The 26,290-nt window shown below is 35.7% G+C and overlaps 6 protein-coding genes across 6 annotated transcripts; 2 read left to right on the top strand and 4 right to left on the bottom strand.

The window, feature by feature from the left end:
- The first annotated feature begins 542 nt into the window (after positions 1–542).
- On the top strand, positions 543–7,162 carry LOC112527591 (N-acetylglucosaminyl-phosphatidylinositol biosynthetic protein gpi1). Its single transcript, XM_025138313.1, has 9 exons — positions 543–620; positions 1,763–2,159; positions 2,267–2,404; positions 2,496–2,599; positions 2,697–2,918; positions 4,025–4,519; positions 5,471–5,856; positions 6,573–6,663; positions 6,757–7,162. The coding sequence occupies exons 2-9, from the start codon at positions 2,001–2,003 to the stop codon at positions 6,902–6,904; spliced, it is 1,743 nt and encodes a 580-aa protein (XP_024994081.1). The 5' UTR covers positions 543–620; positions 1,763–2,000; the 3' UTR covers positions 6,905–7,162.
- A 27-nt stretch (positions 7,163–7,189) lies between these two features.
- On the bottom strand, positions 7,190–10,041 carry LOC112527590 (putative pentatricopeptide repeat-containing protein At1g31840). Its single transcript, XM_025138312.1, has one exon. The coding sequence runs from the start codon at positions 9,993–9,995 to the stop codon at positions 7,479–7,481; it is 2,517 nt and encodes an 838-aa protein (XP_024994080.1). The 5' UTR covers positions 9,996–10,041; the 3' UTR covers positions 7,190–7,478.
- Positions 10,042–11,220: 1,179 nt separating this feature from the next.
- LOC112528224 (pentatricopeptide repeat-containing protein At2g33760) lies at positions 11,221–13,098 on the top strand. The gene has a single exon (XM_025139197.1). It carries the CDS (start codon positions 11,240–11,242, stop codon positions 12,989–12,991), a length of 1,752 nt encoding a protein of 583 aa, XP_024994965.1. The 5' UTR covers positions 11,221–11,239; the 3' UTR covers positions 12,992–13,098.
- Positions 13,099–13,304: 206 nt separating this feature from the next.
- Positions 13,305–17,125, bottom strand: LOC112527957 (ATP-dependent Clp protease proteolytic subunit 4, chloroplastic-like). The gene is made up of 2 exons (XM_025138822.1): positions 16,653–17,125; positions 13,305–13,972 (listed from the first exon to the last, which is right to left on the bottom strand). Exons 1-2 carry the CDS (start codon positions 17,051–17,053, stop codon positions 13,489–13,491), a joined length of 885 nt encoding a protein of 294 aa, XP_024994590.1. The 5' UTR covers positions 17,054–17,125; the 3' UTR covers positions 13,305–13,488.
- Positions 17,126–18,603: 1,478 nt separating this feature from the next.
- LOC112528018 (60S ribosomal protein L38-like) lies at positions 18,604–20,137 on the bottom strand. Its single transcript, XM_025138904.1, has 3 exons — positions 20,079–20,137; positions 18,884–19,067; positions 18,604–18,774 (listed from the first exon to the last, which is right to left on the bottom strand). Exons 1-3 carry the CDS (start codon positions 20,079–20,081, stop codon positions 18,752–18,754), a joined length of 210 nt encoding a protein of 69 aa, XP_024994672.1. The 5' UTR covers positions 20,082–20,137; the 3' UTR covers positions 18,604–18,751.
- Positions 20,138–23,597: 3,460 nt separating this feature from the next.
- Positions 23,598–25,115, bottom strand: LOC112528020 (60S ribosomal protein L38-like). The gene is made up of 3 exons (XM_025138906.1): positions 25,060–25,115; positions 23,931–24,114; positions 23,598–23,820 (listed from the first exon to the last, which is right to left on the bottom strand). The coding sequence occupies exons 1-3, from the start codon at positions 25,060–25,062 to the stop codon at positions 23,798–23,800; spliced, it is 210 nt and encodes a 69-aa protein (XP_024994674.1). The 5' UTR covers positions 25,063–25,115; the 3' UTR covers positions 23,598–23,797.
- Between the last annotated feature and the right edge of the window lie 1,175 nt (positions 25,116–26,290).

Genomic DNA, 26,290 nt, shown 5'->3' with positions numbered 1-26,290 from the left:
AAAATAAAATAAGTTAATAAGCAATATCAAACACTCTCAAAAATCAATAATATGGAAAACTGTCATCTTTGATCATTTTACATATATAAGCAAAATTTGTCAAACACTAAAAATACAATTATCAACTTATTATTTTTTGGTACCGTTATAAATTAATCCAAACACTTTTTACAAAACTCTGATATAACACCCTTAAGTTAATAAACACTTAAAAAAACATAAATTATTTTAAATAAGAAAATCCCAAACACCCAAAAACATAAGTTCTTTCGACGGCCATTGATCCCCAATTCCCAGACTGGAATCTCTGCAACTGATCTCCTCCCTCGTTCACTGCGGCGGTAGTCGGTACTTCACTCCTCCTCCTCCTCCTCCCTGTTAATCAGGATGAAGAAATCGGATAAGTCTAAGGCACCAGTATTATGAAAATGACGAAGAGAAAGTGTAGGGTTTGGTGGCCTGCTCATCTCTCTTCAGCAACCCAACCACAGTCTTCAACTTTCTTGTTTGGTTGGTTTGTTTCCTCGTCTTCTTCGTCCTCTGCTTCTGTTCCTCTCGAAATTATCGTAGCATTTTCAATCGATGAAGCCGCCTACTCTTCTATCGGATCCGATCTTGAGGTATCAAAACTTTTCAACTTTTTTTTTGTTGAGAATTCTCCTCTACAGTGCTAGGATTGCATTTTTTATATAAACAGAGCTATCCACAATGATTCGTTTTCTCAGTTGTAGTGTGAAGGATTAAGTCGAGGAACCCACTTTACTGACGAAAATGGCATTGCTTAACAGTTCTGGAATTCTCACATAAATTAGGCCATATAGATCCTTCTTTGGGCATGTAATGGATCGTTTTGTTAATTGCAATTGTCAAGGAGTATTGCTAATTTCTCTTATCACATTAATTGCGTTCTTATAGTTCTTTAAAATGCAGCCAATGGTTATTGGTCCAGAGAACAAATATGGATGCCTTGTGGAGGTGGAATTTTTTTAATTAACATAGTTTCATGAATTTGCAATTGATAAGAGATGGGCAAAAGATGTCTGAAAGGACAGATAATGAGTTTGTATGTTTGGTTGATGACTATGATGCCAGGGACTCCATTGGTGGATGACATATTGCTATAGTAGCCATGAGAAGGAGGGAATTTGGGTTTGGAAACCGTCTATATTCCCTAGGGCAGTGTTATATTCATATCTAGGTATTCATTTGAATTATGCTATAAAAGTTATTTAAATCTAGTCAATTACCAAGTAAACAAAATTGTAACATTAGCAATTACCAAAGACCAACTTTCTATCAAGAATTCATACTCACCACACAACCACCATAATTTCTAATTAAGAAATCCTATGTGTCACTTAAAAAATCCATAATAAATTACCGTTTAAAAATACATGAAATCTGTTTGCAAATCGAGCATTATATGCAAGGATTTCTCTTTGCCTATACTCGATATGTTTAATTCTTCAACTCTTGTGACATGCAACTTTAGTAAACAGACAGTACATTTAAACAAGGGAATCCCAGAAATATGTTTCCACCTTCTTAGTAATAGTGGTTGAGCTAGCACAGTGGGAACGCGATAATAGAATCAAGTATTGGACATAGAATCAATAACTCTGCTCTAATATCTAATTTTGATGCAATTTCAGATGGATGAATAAATATAACTTGTCCAGCTTAAATTGCACTCGATTATGCTTGTTGTTTGTCCAGTATTAAGCTGATGCTGAAACAATTTCTACCATCCTTTCTTGATCAGGGTATACTTCAAAAAATAAATAAAAAAATGCCGGCATGTTTACAAAATAGATTTGGGCTTTCCATGCTTGGTTATTGCGCAGCAGATTCTACCAGCAACGGTGACCTGCATTTGCATAGTGAAGCAGCTGAACAAAATAGCCAAGTCAGTTGCTTGCCTGGTAATTTGGGTCAACACACTGAACAAAATATATCAAAAGATAGAAGGGAACACTGGACCTGCGGATGCCATAAGGTTAATGGATTGCAAGAACAATTTAGAAGATGTACAGAAAGCAATCCAGTCCAACTCGTATATGGTTCTTATATCTGCTCCAGTAGAAAATTGGGCTGGATTCCTAAATTACATCACATGCATTGGGATGGGCAAGTTGTTTCCCATCTTGATCGCCACGTATGTAAGTCATGAAGACCTTAACTGCATGTGATCATGCATGCTTTACACAGACCCCATCATCATGAATGTGTTGGTAACTTAATATTTTCTATTTATTTTCTGAACCAGATAGTAATCTATGGAACTCCTAGATTTGGTGGTCACCATTTCTCCTTGGGTTCCCAACATATTGAGCAGCCTAGAACTTTTTCAAGGAAGCCTAAGTGGGTGGAAGACCTCGTCCAAAAGAAATCCGTTCTTGACTTGGTAAATATAACAGTTGGTCCATTTGTTTTGGTTTCTGTATGCTTTCGCATTTTGCCTAATTTTCAATGTGTTGCCTGGATTCTGAGTACAGGATGCTGTTATTCTTGCCATCAATTGTGCTTCTGCTGCCACCTCATTCTTTGAAGAACAAGTGTTGCCTGACAGACCTGCACTCTGGTTTCATGATGTGTGCATGTAATCTCTTTACTCTGGTATCACCCACCCCCGTTCCCGATTTTCCCTTTTTAATTGCTCTTGTTAACTTGAAGGTCTTCTATGTTCTGATTTTCAGGTTTGTCACTTCGATATGGCAACTGTTGGCTGTGTTTGTTGCTTCAGTATCCACATTCATATATATAATTCTACAGCTGCTCCACTTCTTTTTTAGTTATGGATCAGAGTCTTGTATATATGCCAAATTAGAAACTTTATTCATTCACACCTGGAGGAACATCCGTGTTCGGTGTTGTCAAATCTTGTACTGGCCAATCTTCCTTCACAACAATGATTCCAGGTAATGAAGTGTTTCCTTCTGGAATGTGGTCCCTGTTGTGGTTTGCTGATGAAGTAGCAATTGTTATTACTATATACATTCTATTTCAAGTTGTTTTGGCATCTTCACAATTGCTTTAAGCATGCTATGATACTTTAACAATTTGTTCTATTTCTACCTGACAACTTTGTGATGTCTATTTTCTGCTTTGCCCATGCACAATTTTCAAGAGGATAATATGAAATGGTTGTCAAGCATTCTTATATGTTTTCACCTCAGGAGTTTGACATGAATTTAACCAACAAATATGTATTAGCAATACCTCATACGGGACCCCCTTGCAATGCATGTGGATCTTCAAACACTCCAAACCATAATGAAATAACACAATTTTAAGGCGCTGTAAGATTTTGTGAGGATTAGTGACCAGGTGGATATGGGGCTCTTAATTATTCCCCATATCCGCCTCCATACCTGACTCACACCTGCTTCCCTCTTAATCTGTATACACCGCACCTCCGATTACCTCACCCCCATATCCGCCCTTACCCTACTGGTTTTCGTCTTAGTTAATTTTTAACACACTTCATTTTATATACAAAATGCACTATATGATTATAGATGTAAAACAATAATGATCAGAGCTAAAAGATAAAAAGAGTAAGAAAAACAACAAAATGATTACCAAATACATGTGTTGTATTTTTTGCGCACACACATATATATGTAGTCATATAGATGTACATACCCACATATACACTCATACATACATGGAGATAGGGTCTGAGCTACAGTGGTGTCCACCCCAATTTTGAATCAGGTATTAAAAATCACCCCATTTCTGCACTTCGCCGTTTTCTAACACGCCATAACTGCCCTACATGGGGCAGGGTGGGACGAGGCCTAGCAAAAACCCAACCTATTGCCATCCTTAATTTTTTTACTATTGTGGTTTACTTATAGAAACTTCCATTTGTTGACAATGAGAGGGGTTGCTTTATACGTTTTAGTCCGCTAAATGTTGTATTTTTTTCTTCTTTTAGAATGCTGGTCGTCCTTTATTATTGTTCTTGTTTACAAGGTTTATAATATTTATACTCATTATCTGTATGCTATTGATTTGTAAGGTCTAAATCATGTGTGGAGTATGCAGAGAAAGCTTCACTGTGCAAACATTCCATGTGGTTGAGTGTGGTTATTGATGTGATTTTGGGGAACCTGCTTGGCCTTGCATTGCTGATTCATGCAGATTCTGCTTGTTTGTGGATTTCAGCCATCGCTAGTGATGTTACAAACAACTGGTGGCTCATAAGTTGTGCACGGTTAATGGGAAACCCTGCTGGTTTCAAGTTGAACACTGAGCTCGCAGGACTTCTTGGCACTCTCTCCCTTAATGCAATTCAAATTTGGTCTACATTATGGGGCTCTTTGCATATTTTATTTATTCTTTTCATTAAAGGGCTGGCTATATCTGGGGTTCTTTTTGGCTTGACAATCCCCGCGGCATTGACAGTAGATGTGATTACTATCTCAACAACTCATATTTCAACTCTGCATTGGTCAATATCCCTCCTGTATTCAAGACAGATACAGGCAACAACAGCATTGTGGCGTCTTTTCAGGTATAGAAAGTTTCTATTTTCAAATGAAGCAACTATACATGGGTGAATATCAAGTCTTCGTGGTAGACCCGTTGACTATGTACAAAAGCATACATCATGATTTTGGACATATATGCGGAGCAGTGCCTGCCATTTCATCCTTTATTTTGTTGCATGTTTAGCTTCGAGATCATGGCCTTTTGAACTATGGAAGCCACTAGTAAATCATATTAGGAAGAATCGAGCTACAGCTCTTCCAATGCCTCCTAAAGCTTTTTCTCATCAGAAATATTTGAAGAACTAAAAGGTAACTAGGAACAAAACAGTATAATATAAGAAACCTGTTTGGGAGCAGGAAGTTGGTTACTATAGATGTGAGAGAAGTACAATAAAGATGCCTATTGTTCATGGGAATGTTCATTCCTGCAAAACTTCATATTTGTGGAAGGAGCATTCTGCATATTTCTGCATCAAATAAACCTTGCCTGATGCTTCAACTAGAACTTAAGATTGCATTAGTTGACAAGCATTTGACGTCACAAATCATGAAAATTTTGATTTTTATATCGCTGCATCTGTTGAGTGTTGAAATAGCTACTGTCAAATAGATAGAGTAAGCACAACTAGGTGGCCAACCAGGACGAATTTTATGCAAGAATTAAGATTAAGCTCATACAAGTAAGTTCTTATTGGAGCTTACCCTGAATAGAGAAATCCGTGTACGAATGATATTCTTTGTTTAGTTCTTTATCATTCTTTATCATAACAAGTTGCTTAGTAACAAAATAAAAAAAAAAGAAGAAAATCAGAAGAATTTGCAAAAAGCTAACAGAATGGGTAAAGAAAGGGTAAGATTACTTGTACTTGTCATGCTATTGCAACATTATGTTGCTTGTAATGTTTTGATTTCTTTCCAGAGCATTTTATACTTTTAAGGGCTCTGAATTCTTTCGTTCTTTAAATTGGTTGCAGGGGTCAGAAATGGAACCCTCTTCGACAGAGGTTAGATAGCTACGATTACACGGTGGAACAGCACGTTGTTGGCTCCCTCTTGTTTACTCCACTTCTGCTTCTGCTACCAACTACTTCAGCTTTCTATATGTCCTTCACTATTATGAAGATGACCATTGGCTTTATATGCATGCTTATTGAGTTTGCCATATCTGTAATCCATGCTACACCCTACACCAAAATCTTCCTTTGGTTGCTGAGGCCAAGCAGATTTCCATGTGGGATTTGGTTTGAGATATTTTCTATTGAGAGCCATGCTATCGAGGTGGTACGAGAAAGAAATAGTTTCACGGGAAGTCAATCAGATGTTCTGGTGTCATCTCTCCATAGTTATTCTTATAATATAGGTAACATCTATATCTTCTTTGGTTCTTTACCAGTATAATCATGTTTTTAATATGAAGTGGCTTAAAAAGTAGCACCTCACTTATTGACATGATAGTTAAGTGCTCATCCTCAGTTTCTAAAGTTCTTATGAAAACATGTGGGAGAATAGGAACACAATCACTCTAACTGTTGTACTATAATTTGCGACAGGTGATATCTGTTAAACTTGTGCATGCTTCAGTTACTTGTGCTGTGTGCAGTTCCTAACTATATCTTGCATTTTGTCGTATAATGTCACCAGGATCTGAAGTGCATGTTAATTTTGTCTACATTCTTCTATAAGATTTGTATCTACTCTTTTAGTTACTACAAAGAAGAAATAGGTACTTTTAGCTTGAAACTTTGCCAATGGGACATCAGGAATCAGGATTTGGTTCACATTTCAAACCTTCTATTAGTTCTTTTTTGTACTTCATATGTTTTGCACTCTGCATTTGCTGTGAATATCCAGTCAGAGGTGTAAAAAAGGTGTCATGTATCATCTGTATGCAATATCTATCTTTCCCTTGATCATTATGACTTTTAACCTGCATGAAGTTGATTCTTGTATATCTTTGTCGATAATTTGTGTAGCATATGTGTGTGGATAATGTGTTTTCCTCTAGATCTTTAACCTATTGTCAGCATCGTGGGAATGGTATTGGTGCATACTTATATGAACTTCTTCGTTACCCAGGAGAATTGATGCAACCGCACTTTAGATACCTACATTCTGCTGTTTCTAGATCATCGATTACTTCATCAGTCTATGGAGTTTTCAGTGGAAGGTGAGTTTATACTCTTCTCTCTCTCTCTCTCTTTATATATATATATATATATAGTTTTTTCTTCAAACTGACTGGTTTTAGTTACTTGCACAGTTTGGCTTCTCCACTATACAATCTTCCATTTGCTCCTGGTGCTGGACTGCCTCCAAAGATGCCATGGATGTCCATCCCATTCAAGGATTATTGGATCCTTTGTCATGATGCTGTTTTTGCATGTAACCCAGTTTCACACACCCACTAAACTAAATGATGATCAGGAGTTGTATATTTTTCTTGGGATTTACCATTAATTAAGAGATAGCTAGCTATTTATCCATCACTGCTTTAGGTTTAACTTTGAGGAATGATATCTGATGTCCAGATTATGTAATATTGGCTATGTTAAATACTCCACCTACAGTTGTTACTTCTGCTTACATGTAATTCTGGTCATAGAATTACCATTTATTGTGTAATACTGGCATATGTTAAATACTAGACCTACAGCTGTTACTTCTGCTTATATGTAATCTGGTCATAGAATTACCATTTTGCCCCTTTTAACGGTCAAGAAACAGTCAGTTTTTGGGTGTTTCGGTCCAACATTCTTTTATGAATGCAAAAGTGTTTTTGGGGTGTTTTGACTTCACCTTGATCGATCATAATTACAGCTTGGATCCGGGAATTGTTCATAATGACATGTGAATGTATAGAATGTGTCACAGTATATGGTACATTTTCACAGTATGGTTCCCTAACTTAAAGAACCACTAATTTACAAAGTACAACAAACAAACAAAAAAACCATTATATTCATAGATGAATAAGCCCATACCTTAATCCTCTGCAACACCATACTCTGCAAGGATTGTTCGTAAAAATTTATCAGGAATAATACCATCTTTAACCATTCGGCCATACAACACCATGGCATCGCCTAATCGTCCAACCTTACAGTAACCATGAATCATAATCCCATAAGTAATCACATCAGGCAACAAATTCCTTCCTAAAACATCCCAGAACACCATTGATGCTTCCTCCATTAATCCCCTTTTGCAGAGACCATCCATCAGGATACTGTAGCTCACAATATTTGGGCCTAATTCGTTCCTCACCATCTTTTCATGTAACTCGAGACCACTTTTCATTTTCCAAGTCTTAAAATGGCCGTCAATTAGACTACTGTAAGTAACCACACTTGGTTCTAAACCTTTTTCTAACATAAGTGAGAATATCGCCATTGCATCTTCTACTTTACCTTCTTTGCAGTATGCATCAATCAAGATCGTGTGAGTGATGGCGTTTGGTTGCTTTTGCTGGAGATGCGCCTCTTTGTAAAGTTGAACGGCTTCGTTCAACTTTTTTAAAGAACAGTAGCCGCTGATCATCGTGTTGTAGGTCACAATATCAGGTTCAGGTCCATACTTCTGAACGTGCCTGAAAAGCTCCAACGCCTTTTCTAATTGACCGTTTCTGAGAAAAGCGTTTATCAGAACATTGTGGATGTCAATATCAGGCTGTACTCCGTTTTCAAGCATGAGTTCAAGAAACCATAACCCGATGGTAACATTCTTTTCTTTACAAAATCCGTCTATAAGGGTGCAATATGTAACACAATCCGGAAAGAAACCCTTCTTCAAGGCTCGAAAGAACAAAATCAAAGCTGCGGGTAACCTTCTTGTTTCAATGATTGCTTTGATCAGTATCGTGTAAGTAACTATGTCGGGTTCTAATCCATATGTACCCATCTGAATGTATAACTTCACAGCATCCTTCATTAGCTTCAATTTACATAAACCATCAATCAAAGTGTTGTAAGCAACTATACTAGGTCGTACATCACTGTTTAAGGACTGATAAAAGAATCGAATAGCATCATCCATCTTACCTTGTTCCGTAAGACCATTTATAAGCACACTATAAACCGCTGCATCTGGAGTATGACCATAAGTTACCATTTCATCATATAACCGGAACCCATATCTTAAACTCCCAGATTTGCAAATGCCATCAATAAGACTGCTATAAACTAGGACCGATGGCTTGAGACCCTGTTTCAGAACTTGACCAAAGATGCCGATAGCCTCATGAACCCTCCCTTTTTGACAAAACCCGTTTATAAGTATGCCATATGTAACTATGCTCGGCTTTATCCCTCCCTTAAGCATCTTTCTGTATACTTCAAAACCCTTTTCTAGATTTCCCTGTTTTACATATGCATCTACCATAGAACTAAGAACCACCACATCCAAAATGATGCCTTTATCTAATGCAACCATGATTACTTGATGCCCTTCCTCTAGCTTGCCAGCCTGAAAAAGACCGTGAACCAAAATACTATATATAACTAGATCAGGAGCAATTCCTATTACCAGCATCAGATCATAAAGTTGAAAGGCTTCTTCCAGTTTTCTTTCCTTGCAATATGCTTTGATTAACGTGCTAAATGTTACCACCGTCGGGATTGGACCTACCTCTATCATCAAAGATAAGAAGCCATGTGCGATATCTGAACACTTGTCATTGCAAAGACCCTTCATGATCTTATTACAAGTAACTACATTAGGCGCAAGCCCTCTTTCAATAACAGCTCTATGGAACTCAAACCCGAAACTTGCCTCACCTTTCTTGAAGAAACCACCCATTACATACCCATATATATTCGAACACAAATCCTTGTTTTCTTTAGGATCATTACCTATTTCATGGTACACATTGATCATGACATCAATCCTCTTCAAATCAACTAAACAACTCAACATTCTCATCAGTGCATATGGTGAGATAGAAATATTAGTTCTTGACATCCTAAAGAACACCCCAACCACCTGATCAATCATCCCAATTCGACAATAATTATCGATCAAGAAGCTGTAAACGGTACTAGCATTCGAATGATAATTCCCAAGACCAACGTGAAAAGAATCAAAACAATCAAAATCCCCAAACCTTTCGGTCATTTTATCAAACACCTTCCGGGCATCATCGAACATTCGCTTTTCTAGCAGCAAATGAATAAGCCCACAGAAAGATTCAAGCTTAAGATTATGGAACCCTAGATTACGCTCAGACCACTCAAAGAACCTAATTGCCAAAGCGGGTTTTGCACGTAGACCAAAAAGAATAGGCTCGACTTGATGGGGTTTCAAATTAGAGATAAAAGAATGGTTTAACAAGTGGAGGTGATTATGGTCTTTTTGTTGAAGTGATGTTATTATTTGATCAAGTGATGATGTAGAATATGATGAAAATGCAAAGGAATTGAAGGACGAGATGAATTTAAGGAGATGGGGGAGAATTACCTTGGAGCAAGATGACGATGATGAGAGAGAAGATGCAGAAAAGAGCATTATATGTTTGAAATTTGGGAAGAAGAAGAAGAAGAAGATAGTTCCATACAGGTGTGTCTGTGTGTGTTTTCAGAGGTTTATCGTCAGGGTTTTATTGTCTGCCTTTTCTGTATATATTTTGTACACCTCCTTTCCAAAATAAATCAATGAAACTTTTTTGTGTTTTTGGGTTGCCTTGGTCAGATGAAAGCCATTTGAACAACTCAACCTTATGTTTACATTTTGAGAAATCTTAACCCAAATTAATCCAAACCGGTTGGATTGATTGGGTTTGTCAAATTGGTCTGGTTGATACTTTATCTTTAGTAAATTAAAATATTCTTCTACCTTTAGATATGTTATTTCTTTACTCATAATTTTTTTCATCAATCATTTTATACAACTTATATATACTTCTTAAATCTTACGTATATCACATTTACTTAATTTTCTCTATTTACATATATATGTTCACAGCTATTGAACATATATACGAATGAATTACATATAGATGTAGAATAGATTGAAAATATGTGTAAGAATGTACGTGATAGTGTAATTGTCTAATATACATATTAATAGAAACTCAACAGTCATATTAAAATCCAAGAAATAAAAGGATATTGGGTTCATCGGGCTGGGTTGTGTTCAAATAATAGTAACCTAATATCAACTCAATACATACGGTTTAAAAATTTTACAACTCGATTAGACATTGGATTGCTTTGGGTTGAATTATTTCGTGTCAGATTGAGTTGGGTTGGTCGGATTTTTAAACACCCCTACTTACAATGGAATACAAACTTTTTTTCAACTAAAATAATAACCTAGACATTTAAGGCTTGTTTGTTTTTTCAAAATTATCTTTTAACATCTCTGAAGTCTGATTTATATATTGAGTATTTTGAGCTTTTGTTTTTTGTTTTAATAAGAACTTTAAATGTCCTTTGAGATTTCAAATGGTTCATATTTTGGGAGCTTAAAAAGACTTGTTAGCAAAAACTATTTATTTTTTATAATTTTATAGAAAAATATATTTTATATTTTTACACTAGTTTATTCGATTTAGATTTCAGAATTCAGGAGTAAAAATAAACAGTCTTACTAATTCGGATATTTTTCCAATTAACTTTTGAGCAATATTTTTTAGATAATTTTATAGTTTATCAACTGGTTTTTATGGGAATTAAATTTATCAACACACAAGTAAGGTTGAATGTAGAGAACCGCGGGAAAGCAAGGTGAGCTTTCAGGAAGAAGATCGAATGATTCATCACAGTGCTCACCACCACCACCTATCTCTCTACCAATTTCTCCTCTTTGCCGGCCGCCGGATCAGACCCCTACAACAAGTTCACGCCCAAATCATCCTCTCCGGCAAAACCACCTCCCTCCCGCTTCTCACCAAACTCCTCACATCCGCCTGTGCCGGCGACTCAATCCTCTACGTCCGCCAACTCCTCTTCTCCATCGCCAACCCTGATTCCTTCCTCTTCAGTTCCCTTATTAAAACCTCCACTCACCACAATTTTCCTCTTCATTCCGTCATCTTTTATCGACACATGTTAGTCTGTAATGCACCATGGTCAAACCACGCTTTTACGGCTGTGATAAAAGCATGCGCTAATTTATCAGCTCTGGGACTTGGAAGGATTGTTCATTGTCACGTATTGATTTCTGGGTATGGATTGGATTCCTTTGTTCAAGCTGCTTTGGTTAGTTTTTATGCCAAGTGCAATGAATTGGGTGTCGCCAGAAAAGTGTTCGATGAAATGCCCCATAGAACTTTGGTTGCCTGGAACTCCATGATATCTGGGTACGAGCAATACGGGCTTGCCAAAGAAGCTATCGGCTTGTTTTCTAGGATGCGGAATTCCCTCGTCGAGTTTGATTCAGTGACTCTGGTGAGTGTGTTATCTGCTTGTTCTCAGCTCGGTGCTCTCAGTTTGGGTCGCTGGATTCACAACTATATTGATCGTAGTGATTTCCATGTAAATACGACAATTGCTACTTCATTAATCAACATGTATGGCAGGTGTGGAGATGTAATCAAAGCAAGAGAAGTTTTTGACTCCCTGACTCAACAGAATGTTATAACTTGGACCGCCATGATATCTAGCTACGGCATGCACGGTTATGGTCGGGAGGCACTCGAAGTCTTTCAACTTATGAAACTCCACGGCCCATCTCCCAATCGTGTAACATTTATTGCTGTTCTATCGGCATGTGCCCATTCTGGACTAGTATCCGAAGGCCGGCTAGCTTATGCCAGCATGACTCAAGATTACGGCATAGTGCCCATAATGGAGCATCATGTTTCCATGGTCGATATGCTGGGCCGTGCCGGACTACTCAACGAAGCATATCAACACATTCAAGATATGAATCCTATCAAGCCTGGAGCAGCTGTGTGGACAGCAATGCTTGGAGCTTGCAAGATGCACAAAAATGTCGATCTTGGTGTAGTAGCAGCCGAGAATCTGTTAGCTGTAGAACCCCAGCATCCTGGCCACTATGTTCTACTCTCGAACATATATGCAATGGCGGGCCGAATGGATCGAGTGGAAATGGTTAGAAATGTGATGATTCAAAAGGGGTTAAAGAAACAGGTTGGATATGCCACCATAGAAGTTGATGAAAAGACGATCTTGTTTAGTATGGGCGACAAATCTCACCCTGAAACAGCAACGATTTACGGGTATTTAGATGAGTTGATGGAGAGGTGCAGGGAGGTAGGTTATATACCGGTATCGGAATCTGTAATGCACGAGTTAGAAGAGGAAGAGAGGGTGTATGCTCTTAGATACCATAGCGAGAAGCTTGCGCTAGCATTTGGGCTTTTGAAAACAGAGAATGGATCGATTATAAGGATTGTGAAGAACCTTCGGGTGTGCGAAGATTGCCACACGGCAATCAAGTTCATTTCGGTTGTGACCAAACGGAAGATTGTGGTTCGCGATAAGCTTCGGTTTCATCATTTTGAAGGTGGATCTTGCTCATGTTTGGACTACTGGTGATGGGTTTTCTCAAAAAAGCACTCGCATGGACTGTTTTACAGGTACAAATTTGGTGATTCTTGTAAACTAAAGGTCACGATGAAATCATTCAAAATTGAAATAATGATAAATGACCAAAATACCTTTTAGTCTTGTATTCAAACGTTACTTTTGTCTTTTAAACACAAAATCGAGAAGGGTAGGATTGTCCTCCTCAAAAAAATAGGATGGATTGGCTTTTAAATTCCTTGTAATGTAATTTGGTCAGCGGAATCGACTTTCCAATTTCAATCAGAACCCAACAAACCAAATGCCCCTTAAGAAAAAATCGATTGTGCGATATCTAAAAACGGAGACAGTCTGAATGTAATTATTTAACTTAAAGATACAACAGTTTTGAGTGGGAAAAATGAACCACTTCAATCTCAAAACTAACAAATTCTAACCACTAGAGAACAAGTAAAGAAAGGTAAACCGTAAAAATTGTCTTAAAGGAAGTAGTTACCTCCCAATCCCAACTAGTAAATTTCATCATCAGGTATCTCAGGATTTAAGAATTTTGCAGGATCTTTGCTAATTGCATCGTAACTGAGGGTAGGTTTAACTCGATCTGGGACGGGCTCAAGTGGGATGATGCTATCTTCATCTATAACCCCATCTATTATTCCATATTCAACTGCTTCAATAGGAGACATATATCGATCCCTATCAATGTCTTTCTGAACTTGTTCATAAGACCGACCAGTGGATTCTGCTATGATTTTGGTCACGTTGTCCTTGTTATGCATCATTTCTCGGGCTTGAATTTCAACATCTATTGCTTGCCCGCTAGCACCCCCAAGTGGTTGGTGGATCATAATTCTTGTATTAGGCATTGCAAGACGCTTACCTTTAGTTCCACCTCCAAGAATTATGGAAGCCGTTGACGCTGATATGCCCAGTGCAATTGTTGACACATCAGCCCTCACTAACTTCAAAACATCATAAATGGCCATCGAAGAGCTGTTTCACAAAATATGAAAATTCGAATCAAGAGATGGCTTACTTTGGTTAAGAATTAGGAGAATTATACATCTTTAATCGGGCTAAATAGTTATAAAGATTCCAAGGACAGAGGAGAAAGGTGCACTTATCAACCTTTTTGCTGTTTTCTCTTTGAGAACTTAACATGGGTCATGAGAGGATTATCTAAGGACGTCACTTGAAATCTGATCAAAAACCAATTTTATTGACCAATTTCCAATTAAATTGTTAAATTTTGACTAATCAAACCAATAAATCATTTTTGCAAGTTTCCCTCTTGATGCAATTTCCTGGTTCCTCTGGTCATTCTTCTCAACCCCCCAATGCAAAAATAGTTAGATAAATAAATCTCTAAAGAACTACATGAGCACTTAATGAGGAGTTGAGATTCTATGTACAAAGTTACCTGATAAACAAATCTCTATAGACATAAGACCCTCAAACCGAGGGTTAATTGCATCTGAGAGCAAAGGTACTTATGGTAGACCAGGCAACTTAGCACTTACAACTTTCTCTTCCTTCATTATCACTATCATACCCTTACCTCCATGAGTTCTTTCAAAACCTCTACCATCCACATATGATCTTTCAAAACCCTTACTATGCTAAGCAGTTAATGAGGTCGATTGCGGAAATCAAGGTCGGGACCGTGATTTGAAATTGCAGTTATCGCGGTGGTATAGTAGTAAAAAATTAGGTTCATAAAATACATAAGAATATACGTGTGTGTGTGTGTGACTTAATATATTGTATGCCTATAAAAATAAATACTTAATGCACAAACAACAAAACAATAACCAAGCTAAACTTAACTGGTTAAACAACAAAGTCAGAACCATTAGGGACTGAAACAGAAACCATCTAGAAAAGTGGCGTCAGATTCCAAAGTCCAAAAAATAGAACTCAGAAATGGTTACCTGATAGTAAGTGTTAGTGTTCACAAGTAGAAGCAATCAAAGATGAATAGTAGAAAATCAAACAGGACTATAGAATCGTTTTGGATTTTGGAATCGATGACCAAAGTTTTGGATGGTGGAACCATGGGATTGATAATCTGTTGCTTTTGTTGATAGGTCAACTAAGAGTCTAAATAGCCCACATAAGACAGAAGCCTACCCAAAGAATAATCCGTTTAAATTTAACAAAAAAGGTTCAAAACATCCCCAAAAAAAAATCGGTAATTGTGGTTGCTATTTGGGGTTCAAAATGCGGTGATTAGCAGTAATCGCGGCCGCTGTTTGCAGTATCTTTATAATGCACCGCTATTTTGTGTACCACACCACTAACCACGATCACACGCAATTAACTGCATAGAATACTATGTAATAACTATACCTATACCCAAGTTGGGAGCAGAGAAAAATATTATCTTAGAGGGTTTACTAATTTACCAGATATTAACTTAAAGAGATTCTACTGTATGTATGAGGACACAAGCAGAGTTCAAAATATAAACTTGTATATCAGGAAAAAACAAAAAGATTGTCACAATTTCAAGAAAAATTCTCAACCTGGTGTAACTTTTACTTAATGCATAATTATTTTAAAATTTCCATAAGGGTACAAGAGATTCTACAGTCATTAGTCATTACATAAGATATCAAGACAATCAACTTATCTTGACCTCTAGTCTCCATTACTTGGGGTATATAATTGCTTAACAACTCATTTTTCCCTTGTTCCTTGTCTAGTTATCATAACTTTTCTCCATTGGAAAAAAAAATCAATATGTTTCAGAAGGGATAATATGTTTAGAATATCCAAGGACTCATCAACAAAATTCACACATATTTGCAAAGTCCCCATGGAAATATGGTATGCTGTTAACTATGCAATGATTCAAACTTTCTCAAATCAGTTAAAAGTCATTTCATGGTATGGAGATCACTGAAGGATCAAAAGAAAGTAACAAGTAGGAAAACACCTAAACAATAAGCCCGACTAAAATAATAGAAGTATAAGCTTCCTGTGAAAAATCACATGCTATAAACAATTTGCATTTATCATCCTTTTCATACATACAGATACAAATGTGCATTTTGTTAAAGAAGTAGCTCAATTTGTAGGCTAGAAATTGATTTATTTTCCCCTTAACCCTCTGGCAAAACTCCCACATAAACCACCCTATTCCTACTCTCCCATTCCTTCCTTAATACTTGCCTACAACCTTTGGCTTACAAAATGATTAATCCCAATGATCATCAACCAGCAACTCCACCCACTAGTTAGTGAATGATCTATGATATAGATGGATAACAGATTATCTCAGCCTTTTTCTTAATAGACTTATTGTTTGATTTTATGGCTTCAGCTATGATTCATTAACCCTTCAAGATGAATGATGTTCATGGACCAAAACATCAAAGCATACCAATAGATTTCTCAAAGAAAAGTTCATAGTGTGCAAGCATGTAATTTTATGTTGGCCACTTTACACCTCCAATCATCTACTTTAAAATATGAAAAAACGCCTCCAATTTTCATGCTTACATTCAATCCACCTAGTGATTTCAAACCCTCCAAAAACCTCATACAAGAGTTCAACAGATAGTGAACACCACAACGCATGATATCCGAATTGGTAAGGGAACATTTATGTATAAATCGGAGACAGAGATACACTTTGAATTTTGATATCAAACAAATTAGTACGAGTTACCTGAGAGAACCACCGGTTGAATTGATAAAAAGCCTGATATCTCTTGTAGGGTCTTGAGCATCCAACAAAAGCAACTGACTGATTATAGCATCAGCAACGAAATCATCAATCTGAGTACCTAAGAACACAATCCTTTCTCTTAACAGCAGCCCCATGGCGTCGGATTCGGCGCCTCTCATCGCTGTCCCCGGAGTCTGAGGCGAAGAAGCCGAAAAACCGAGGTTTTGTTTGAAGTCAAATCCTAGGGTTTGAGGAGAGGAGTGAATGGAGCATTTGATGGATTGTTGCGGCGGTGGTATACGACGGAGAGAGAAGGATTGAGTAGGTTTAGTGGGAAGAAAGTGGCGGAGATTGGAGGAGGGATAGAAAGAGGAAGGGGTAGTGAAGGAGAGCAACTCCATTGTAGATGGATAATGGCGATGTTGGTTCCTTCTTCCCTTTCTGAAGAGGATTGTGTTTTCTTTCAAGTGCCAAACCCCAATATCTAATTTTATATTTATAAAATATAAACACCAAGTTTTATAGAAATTTAGTTGTAAAACTTCACAATCCAGGGGTGTTTATTGTTTATTTGAAACAATTTATGTTTTTTTATAAAAGTATTTATCAATTTATTATAAATTAAAATAGTTTAATTTTATCAAAAACTCCTTATTACCGGTTTGATATCGGTATAATTTGTTTATCCAAACACTTAAAAATGTTTATTACCGATGTCACACCAAAATAAGTCAATAAATTGTTTTTATAAGCAATCCCAAACATCCCTAAATAATCCATCTAAAACCGAAATGATTTTATGGTTTTGGGTAACTTTTGTATTATTTTGGTTCAATCGAGTAACATATCATATCATATTACCCACCCGTCCTAAAATAAATATCCTCAATGAAAAAGAGACAAATTTTTTAATATGTAATTATTACACTTTTTAATTAATAAAATGATAATTTTACCTTTAATTATAAATAGAGAATTTTCTCTCTTTCATAATTAAGAGTAGAAAGGTAAAGTAAACATTTACTTTTAAAAGTAAATATTTATTTTAAGACAAACTAAAATAGTAATATAAATATTTATTTTACTGTCTCATTGATTTGGAGTTTCTTAAAAACTATAGATTGCTTCATATATTTTTACATTATTTGGAAATAAGCGGTAGGCATGGGAATATGCAGGGACTCCAATCCCCGTGCTTGTCTTGATCCCCATCTCTATCGGGAAATATGATTACAAAACCATCATCGTCCCCAACGGGGAACCAGGATCCTCAATAGAGAATCATGATATTTTTCATGTTAATATAAAATATTTTAAATCAAATGGGTTAAAATATTACAATAAATATCCATGTTTAAAACTCATATTCTCAAATTTTGCTTCTATAAAGTATCAAACATTTATATATGAACAAAATCACATCAAATACGTAATTATTTGATCAAACACTTTCTACTTTCAACGTTTTTTATCCTAGGTTGAAACCGAACCAGCCGAGGAGAAATGTGGAGCGGCTAAGGTTAAATGGTCAAACCAGCAAAGTGAAGAAGGTGTAGGCGTGTCTTTTTCGGGGCTGAATGTAGACAACATAGCACTTCCATTAAGGAGGTGTTTTATGAATTAGGGGAACGTTTACCAAACAATTACCGGGTAAACGATTATCAACAAATGTCACCACTTTTACTTACCATATGATGTAATATTCCGGCCATCAAAACCAATTGATGGTAAACGTTTATAACCCAAGCATTTGCAGGCAAGGGGTCATCACTCTCACTTACTAAGTAAGACTTTGTCTTCCCTCTTAACGGATAAGATTATCGATCCATGTTATATGCATCCTATAAGATAATTGAACCAGTAGACGCTTACCAAGGTAAGTGTACAAGTAGTGAATATGTAAACGATGTCACAATTCATCCATGTAAACTACTCATCAAACCTTTTTTTTGAAGAATAATGCAAATTTCACAACTCATACCATTCTCGGAACCAATAAGTCTTTATAACCAAAATGGTAGAACAACATTCAGAAAACAAAAAATTGCAATTTTAGTAAGCCAAAACTTGAATACCAGCTGACCACAGAAAGATTGCATCTAAAGATCCTGCACGCTCAAGCCTGCAATCATTAAGAACCAAGCAGTGTAAATTAAACCTTTTCCAAAATCATACAAAAATCAAATGTTGGTTTAATAAGCAAATAATTGAAATGAAAAGTAAGAATATGCCTGGAGGAAGAGATTGCTTCAACTTATTGGCCTTCTCGGCATCAAAGACACATAAAGTGTAGAGGTACTTTGAGCACCGAACTTTGAACTTGACAACATCCTTGCTCCTCTTGATTTTCACTGACCGTGCATCCTTYCTTCTTGCCGTAAGAAGGAAATCCTTAATCTCATGAATTTGCTTAGGCTGAGTATAAAACCAACAAAAGATATCAAGAATTATATATATGAAAGACAGCAAGCAAACTGCATATCATAACAACCAACAATATCCAATTAAACGACAGATTATCATATTTCTAACGAGTCAAATTATTCCTAAAACATATATACGTATATGCAATTGTCATATTTCAGGGAAACAAAGGCATTCAGAGAAGGTGCTTCCGATTGTAAAAGCAACAAATGCTTGCTACGAGTAACTTCCTGATTCTCAATTAATCTAGTTCTAATGGTAGAACCATGACTTGTTATCTAAATGCATAAAGAGAAATGGCATGAAGATGAACACCATCAATCAAGTAAACAAGAATGTCGATGCAAATGTAAATATTGACAACGTCATCCTCAAAAGCAAATGAACCATGTTCAAAAAACTATACACGTATCGTTTCCAAATCATTCCAGAGAACGCCATGAATGCATATGCATAAAAGGATGTATCAATACAAACAAAAATACCCATTAGCAATACTGACATTTCCTTCTTCATGCTACTATCTTATACACTCTGTTCGATTAAGCATTCCCCAAGCATAAAAGTACATTTCTGTGTAACAAAAATGGCTAGAAATTATATGTTGGTAGGCAAATCCACGACCATTTCCGCTTGATTAACAACAAAAGTGCAAGTTTATCACTGCGACACATTGACGCACATGTTCAAAATTGGTTCAGATCTAACAAGCCGAATTCAGATAATCATACAGCATGCCCTTAACTAATTTCATCGATTCTTAGGCTCGTGAAGATAAATACTAGAGCAATGACATCAAATCTATACAACCTCACAGGAACTGATCATGCAAAATTCAATAAATATTCATCCGCACATGAAGAACCAAAATCATATATGTATAAAACGGTAACTTGCGACTCCAGATCATGGACCGAAACAATCAGATATATTATAGCGGAGATACAACACAACACAATACTTAGAACAAATTAAACGTTACGACAGAGAAGGAGAGGATACCATTTTGGTACGACGGCCGAGGAGGAAGTGAGACTCTGAAACCCTAGGGCTGGAGTTGGAGAAGGAAGGTTTTTATCAGGTTTTTCACATATTTATGCTTATGGATTGGGCCTCATCCAGAATCGGCCCATTATCTTCATACAACATTCTATTCGGAGCTCCGTTAAGATAAAAATTCAAAAAAAAAACAAAAACTAAAATATATACTGGTTGGATTAAAAAAATTAATTATGTGATATTAAATAAGGCAAACGATCGTGTAAGAAAAAAAAATTATGGTGAAAATCGTAAAAATAAATCTGAACTTTTGATTATTTTTAATCTCATGTCGACTCACGAATTACGCTTTAAAAAGGAATTGATCTGGTGTATCTCGGTACACCTCATTAATGTGACATTCGATTGAATGATCGAGATCTCTTCTTACGCTTTTCATCGTAACTTCACTTCTCACCATAACTCAACCCTACTAAATAATATAATATTATTCATTGGTGACGGTAGTGGTGGTATGGTGACGGCAGAGACATAGGTATTGGTGGTGGTGATGGTATGTGTAACATCCCGTCCCACATCGGTTGGTGAGGAGAACTAAGCACTCCTTATAAGGGTGTGGATACCTCATCCTAGCATGACCGGTTTTGGGGCTTGCGTTGTGCGGCTGCCAGAAACAAAACCGTGCGACTACTGCTTTGTGGTATAGCGGGCAGGTTAGTCAAAGCGGACAATATCATTGCTACGGGGTTCTGGGGGCGTTACAAATGGTATCAGAGCCAGACCCGGATCGATGTGGCCCAACGAGGACGTTGTGTCCTAACGGGGGGAGGGTGTAACATCCCATCCCACACATCCCGTCCCACATCGGTTGGTGAGGAGAATTAAGCACTCCTTATAAGGGTGTGGATACCTCATCCTAGCATGACCGGTTTTGGGGCTTGCGTTGTGCGGCTGCCAGAAACAAAACCGTGCGACTACTGCTTTGTGGTATAGCGGGCAGGTTAGTCAAAGCGGACAATATCTTTGCTACGGGGTTCTGGGGGCGTTACAGTATGATGCATGGCGACGTTCGTGTTGCTGATGGTGGTGGTGATGATGATGGAGGTCACAAGGAAGGTTTTTTCATCGCTTATTTGAACATTATAGAAAATTTCTCGTAACAAAAAAAAAAATTCATTTTGTTTATAATTGTTCAAACTTTTGATTAACCATTTCACCTCGCTAGAGCATCTCTAACAGTTATGCTATAATATATCTATTATAATGCTTTATGGGGCGTTACGGCACGTTGTCGTGCATTACAAAGTGTTATTTTGTAAGGTGTAGGGCTACTTTACTATAACTTGAGAGATAAATGACAATAATTATGTACGAGACCTATGATTTAAATAAACATAAAAATGAAACTTAAATAAGGTAAACCTTAAATAGGTAAATATTTATTCACATTCCCGTGGACGAAAAGTCAAAATTGAATTCGTTGAAAATTAAATAAAGTAGTGAGTAGAGATTTAATCCTAATTTTTCACTTTTGGTATCATTTTTATAAGCTCTATATATTTGGTATTAATTGTTTCATTTGTTCTACATTATTATTCAAATTACTAACACATACGAATGTGGATGGGTGTGCAGTGACGGATCTAGAAACTTAGGTCATTGGAGGCTCTAGAGGTATAAAAAAACCTGAACCCAAATAACTTACCAGTACAAAAACAGTTTTGGGTTAGTCGGTTTATGAGTTAAACGGTTTGATCAACTGAATAAGGTAAGTTTCAATTTCAATTTTCTTACCATTTCAGTTAATGCAATGCAATACAAACTATACTATTATTTTATATAATTTTTTTTGTAGATGAATTGTTTTGAGCAAATATAAAATAAACATTAAACCAAAAGAACAAGAAAGTGAGATATATAAAGAAAAACAAAACCATCAACCAACGTTGACATTTTAGTATGATTGTAAGAAATCTCAACACTAGAATTATTGGCTTAGAGTAGTAGATATGATTCTGAAGATGTAGAACTCCAACAAATGGGATGAGAACATTGTGCGTGGGGAGACAACGATCAAGCGAGGGAATGGGGGTATCGTCAAACACGATATCAGAAACCAAGTTCAAACATGAAGGAAAAACAGTAGCGTTGAATGTTTGAACCAGCAGAGTGAAGGAAAAAGGGTATGTGCGTCTTTTTTGGGGCTGAACATCCGTTCAACTTATTATGCTCATTAAGTTATAAGTAAACACCTCCTTAATCGCTAATCCATGGAAAGTAATTTGTATCCAAGTCAAAAAATTTAACCTTTTCTCGAACATGTGTCTTTTTGTATGTTGAATAAAATCTTCTAATGGCAAAAATCATGTTTAATGACTTAACGATATCAATAACTAAGGGACAGTTTATCAAACACTTACAAGGTAAGTGTTATCAGCAAAGATTCGTCACTCTCACTTACCGGGTAAACTCAGGCGGCGTTTGTTTTTTAAAAGGTGCTTAAGTCTGAAATCTGATTTCACTTCTGATTTTTAAGAGGTGGTGCTGAAATCTGATTTCACTTCTGATTTTTAAGAGGTGGTGCTGAAATCTGATTTCACTTTTGATTTTTAAGAGGTGGTGCTGAAGTCTGAAATCATATTCCACTTCTGATTTTTAAGAGGTGGTGCTGAAGTCTGAAATCTGAATCAGTCAGACTGTTTGTTTTTATAAACTGACAAATGTCTAAAGTCTGAAATCTGAATCAATATTTTGCTTTTGTAACCAACAAACATATGAATATGTATAATTTCTGATTTCACTTCTTTTTATATTCCCAAGATTCCTTTAATTCTTCTTTCCCTTCCGGATCAAGCCTTACATCCTCAATCTACACTCTCATCCCACCACCGTCCACCACCACTCCTTCTCTAAAATTCAACTCCCAAATCCACCTCTTAAATCGAAGCAAATCTCCATCATGATGAAAACTATAGGGACAAAAATACCTTGATTCACGAGGATAAAGGTGAACAACTACTGGTTTACACAAGAACGAAAACACACAGTGGCGAAAACCCACAGGAAAGAAAACCTTGTTGATTTGGATCTAATTTGAGTCGATTTGAAGCCACCATAAGCGATGGAGGGTGAAGTCGATTGATTGAGACGGGGTGAAGGGTGAAGTCGATCGAATAATGAAGTAAAATTCGGTTATCTGGATAGTCATCAGGATTAAGAGGAAAATAAGTGGTTAGGTTATCACTTAAGTTTTAAGTGGAAAATAAGGGATAAATGGATCTGAAAAAAACAAAAAAACAAACAGTCTGAGTTGCCTTATGTCTGACCGAATCAGACATAAATGGTAAAATAAGAGCTTTTTTTTTTTAAAACAAACACCACCTCAATCTTTGTTTTTCCTCTTAACGGGTAACATTTTCGGTCTTTATTATATTCATCTTATAAGGTAATTGACCGGTAAGCTTTCAGAAAACGGCCCCAAGCCATTTCAAGCAGTGAATATGTAATAGATGTCACAATTCATCCATGTAAACTATCCATCAAACCTTGTTTAAGAACAATGCAAATTTCACATCAACTCGTACCAACAAGTCTTATAACCAAAATGGTAACATATCCATACAAAGCCGTAAACTAACGATAGAATAACATTCAGAAAAGAAAAAAATTGCAATTTTAGTAAGCCAAAACTTGAATACCAGCTGACCACAGAAAGATTACATCTAAAGATCCTGCACGCTCAAGCCTGCAATCATCAAGAACCAAGCAGTGTAAACTAAACCTTTTCCAAAATCATACAAAACTCAAATTGTTGGTTTAATAAGCAAATAATCGAAATGAAAAGTGAGAATATACCTGGAGGAAGAGATTGCTTCAACTTATTGGCCTTCTCGGCATCAAAGACACATAAAGTGTAGAGGTACTTTGAGCACCGAACTTTGAACTTGACAACATCCTTGCTCCTCTTGATTTTCACTGACCGTGCATCCTTTCTTCTTGCCGTAAGAAGGAAATCCTTAATCTCATGAATTTGCTTAGGCTGAGTATAAAACCAACAAAAGATATCAAGAATTATATACATGAAAGACAGCAAGCAAACTGCATATCATAACAACCAACAATATCCAATTAAACGACAGATTCTCGTATTTCTAACGAGTCAAATTATTCCTAAAACATATATACGTATGCAATTGTCATATTTCAGGGAAACAAATGCTTGCTATGATTAGCTTCCTAATTCTCAATTCATCTAGTTCGAATGGTAGAGCCACAACTTGTCATCTACATGGCATGAAGATGAACACCATCAATAAGTAAACAAGAATGTTGATGGGTATGTAAATATTGACAACATCTTCCTCAAAACAATATAAACCATGTTCAAAAAACTATACACATATGAGTTTCCAAATCATTCCAGAGAACGCCATGAACGCAAATGCATAAAAGGGTGTATCAATACAAACAAAAATAGTGACATATACTTCTTCATGCTACTATCTTATACACTATGTTCGATTATGCATTCAGCAAGCATACAAGTACATTTCTGTGTAACAAAAAATGACTAGAAATTTTCTGTTGGTAAGCAAATCCATGGCCATTAACCACAAAAGTGCAAGTTTATCCCAAAGCTCATTGCGACACATAATAATAGTTGTAATTCAGAGAGCATGCTCTTAACCAATTTCATCGACTCATGAGCTCGTGAAGATAAACACTAGAGCAATGATATCAAATCTAACGAAAACAACCTAACCGATTGTGCAAAATTCAAAAATCAAATCAGATACGAGGTTTAAAGATCACCGCAAATCAAAACATATTCATCCGCACATGAAGAACCAAAATCATATATGCATAAAATAAATACCCAGAGGATCATAGACCGAAACAATCAGACATATTATAAACACAACACAACCTTTTAGCTTCAATCCTTGGAACAAATTAAACATTACGATAGAGAACGAGAAGATACCATTTTCGAGACGGCAGAGGAGCAAGTGAGATTCTGAAACCCTAGGGTAGGGTTGGAGAAGGAAGGTTTTTATCAGGTTTTTGGGTAAACTAATCTGGGCCAAAAAGCCCAACATCGGGAGCTCTTTTAATTAATACAGGATTTCTTTAAATAATTTTAGTATATTAAAAGGTAATCGTAAAATGCAGCGAGATAAATAATAATTTTAATGTTTAGTTTTATTTTTTGTCTCTATCGATATAATACAATTTTATGTGTTTTTAAGAAAGAGATAATATTTTTATTTTTGAATGAAATATAAATTTGAAAAAAATAAATCGATATTAGTATTAAATTAATTATTTAATAGTTCTCGTTTCTTTGGTGTAACTTTTCTAATTTAATTTTTTTCTTATAAGTTAATTTAGATTTAATAATAAAGTAATTTATTTTTAGTTTAATAATATAATATTTATAAAGATAAGAATTAAACATTATGTTATAACTCAATGATTATCTTAATTATATTTTAGATTTTCTATATTTAAAATGGACGTTTATCATGTATTTGATTATGTTTATCAGCAGTTAGTTACACAAATTTAAAAATCGAGCTTTAATAAGTTGTACTTACGTAAAATTAGTTGTATGCTTAAATGTTAAATAATATTTATCAATAAACAGTATTTCATGTATAAAAATGATTTTTAAGAGTTTTTGACAAATGTTTTACAATATAGTATAGATTAATTTTGGTTTAATAATATTATTATTTTATAAAAATAATAATTAAACATTCTGTTAAAACTTAATGATATTTCAATTATATTTTTAGATTTTCTATATTTAAAATGGATGTTTATCATTATTTGATTATGTTTATCAGCAGTTAGTTACACGAATTTAAAAATGGAGCTTTAATATGTTATACTTAGATAAAATTACTTGTAATCTTAAATTTTAAGTAATATATATCAATAAACAGTATTTCATACATAAAAAATGGTTTTTAAGAGTTTTTATCAAATGATTTTTAATATAGTATATATATACTATATTAAAAAGCATTTGACAAAAAACCTCTTAAAAACCATATATATATATATATATATATATATATATATATATACTAGAAACGTACTCGCGCAATGCAGCGAGATACATCGTGATTTTAATTTTTCATTTTATTATTTATCTCAGCTGATGTTATAATATGACTTTATGTGATTTTGAAAAAACGATGATGTTTTTA

The sequence above is a fragment of the Cynara cardunculus genome, assembly GCF_001531365.2.
Source record: "Cynara cardunculus var. scolymus isolate 2C chromosome LG 15, CcrdV1, whole genome shotgun sequence".
Lineage (NCBI taxonomy): Eukaryota > Viridiplantae > Streptophyta > Magnoliopsida > Asterales > Asteraceae > Cynara > Cynara cardunculus.
Note: the sequence above shows the minus strand (reverse complement) of the source record. Positions and strands in the feature narration are given on the sequence as shown.

What these genes read in the sequence shown, in the direction of transcription:
- LOC112527591 (XM_025138313.1), top strand. Translation starts at nt 2,001, where the DNA reads ATGGATTGCAAGAACAATTTAGAAGATGTACAGAAAGCAATCCAGTCC. An exon ending in CCATCTTGATCGCCACGTAT is followed by an intron (nt 2,160 to 2,266) that starts GTAAGTCATGAA and finishes TTTCTGAACCAG; the next exon opens with ATAGTAATCTATGGAACTCC. An exon ending in TATGGAGTTTTCAGTGGAAG is followed by an intron (nt 6,664 to 6,756) that starts GTGAGTTTATAC and finishes TTACTTGCACAG; the next exon opens with TTTGGCTTCTCCACTATACA.
- LOC112527590 (XM_025138312.1), bottom strand. Translation starts at nt 9,995, where the DNA reads ATGCTCTTTTCTGCATCTTCTCTCTCATCATCGTCATCTTGCTCCAAG.
- LOC112528224 (XM_025139197.1), top strand. Translation starts at nt 11,240, where the DNA reads ATGATTCATCACAGTGCTCACCACCACCACCTATCTCTCTACCAATTT.
- LOC112527957 (XM_025138822.1), bottom strand. Translation starts at nt 17,053, where the DNA reads ATGGAGTTGCTCTCCTTCACTACCCCTTCCTCTTTCTATCCCTCCTCC. An exon ending in TCAACCGGTGGTTCTCTCAG is followed by an intron (nt 13,973 to 16,652) that starts GTAACTCGTACT and finishes TTTGTGAAACAG; the next exon opens with CTCTTCGATGGCCATTTATG.
- LOC112528020 (XM_025138906.1), bottom strand. An exon ending in GAAGCAATCTCTTCCTCCAG is followed by an intron (nt 23,821 to 23,930) that starts GTATATTCTCAC and finishes TGATGATTGCAG; the next exon opens with GCTTGAGCGTGCAGGATCTT.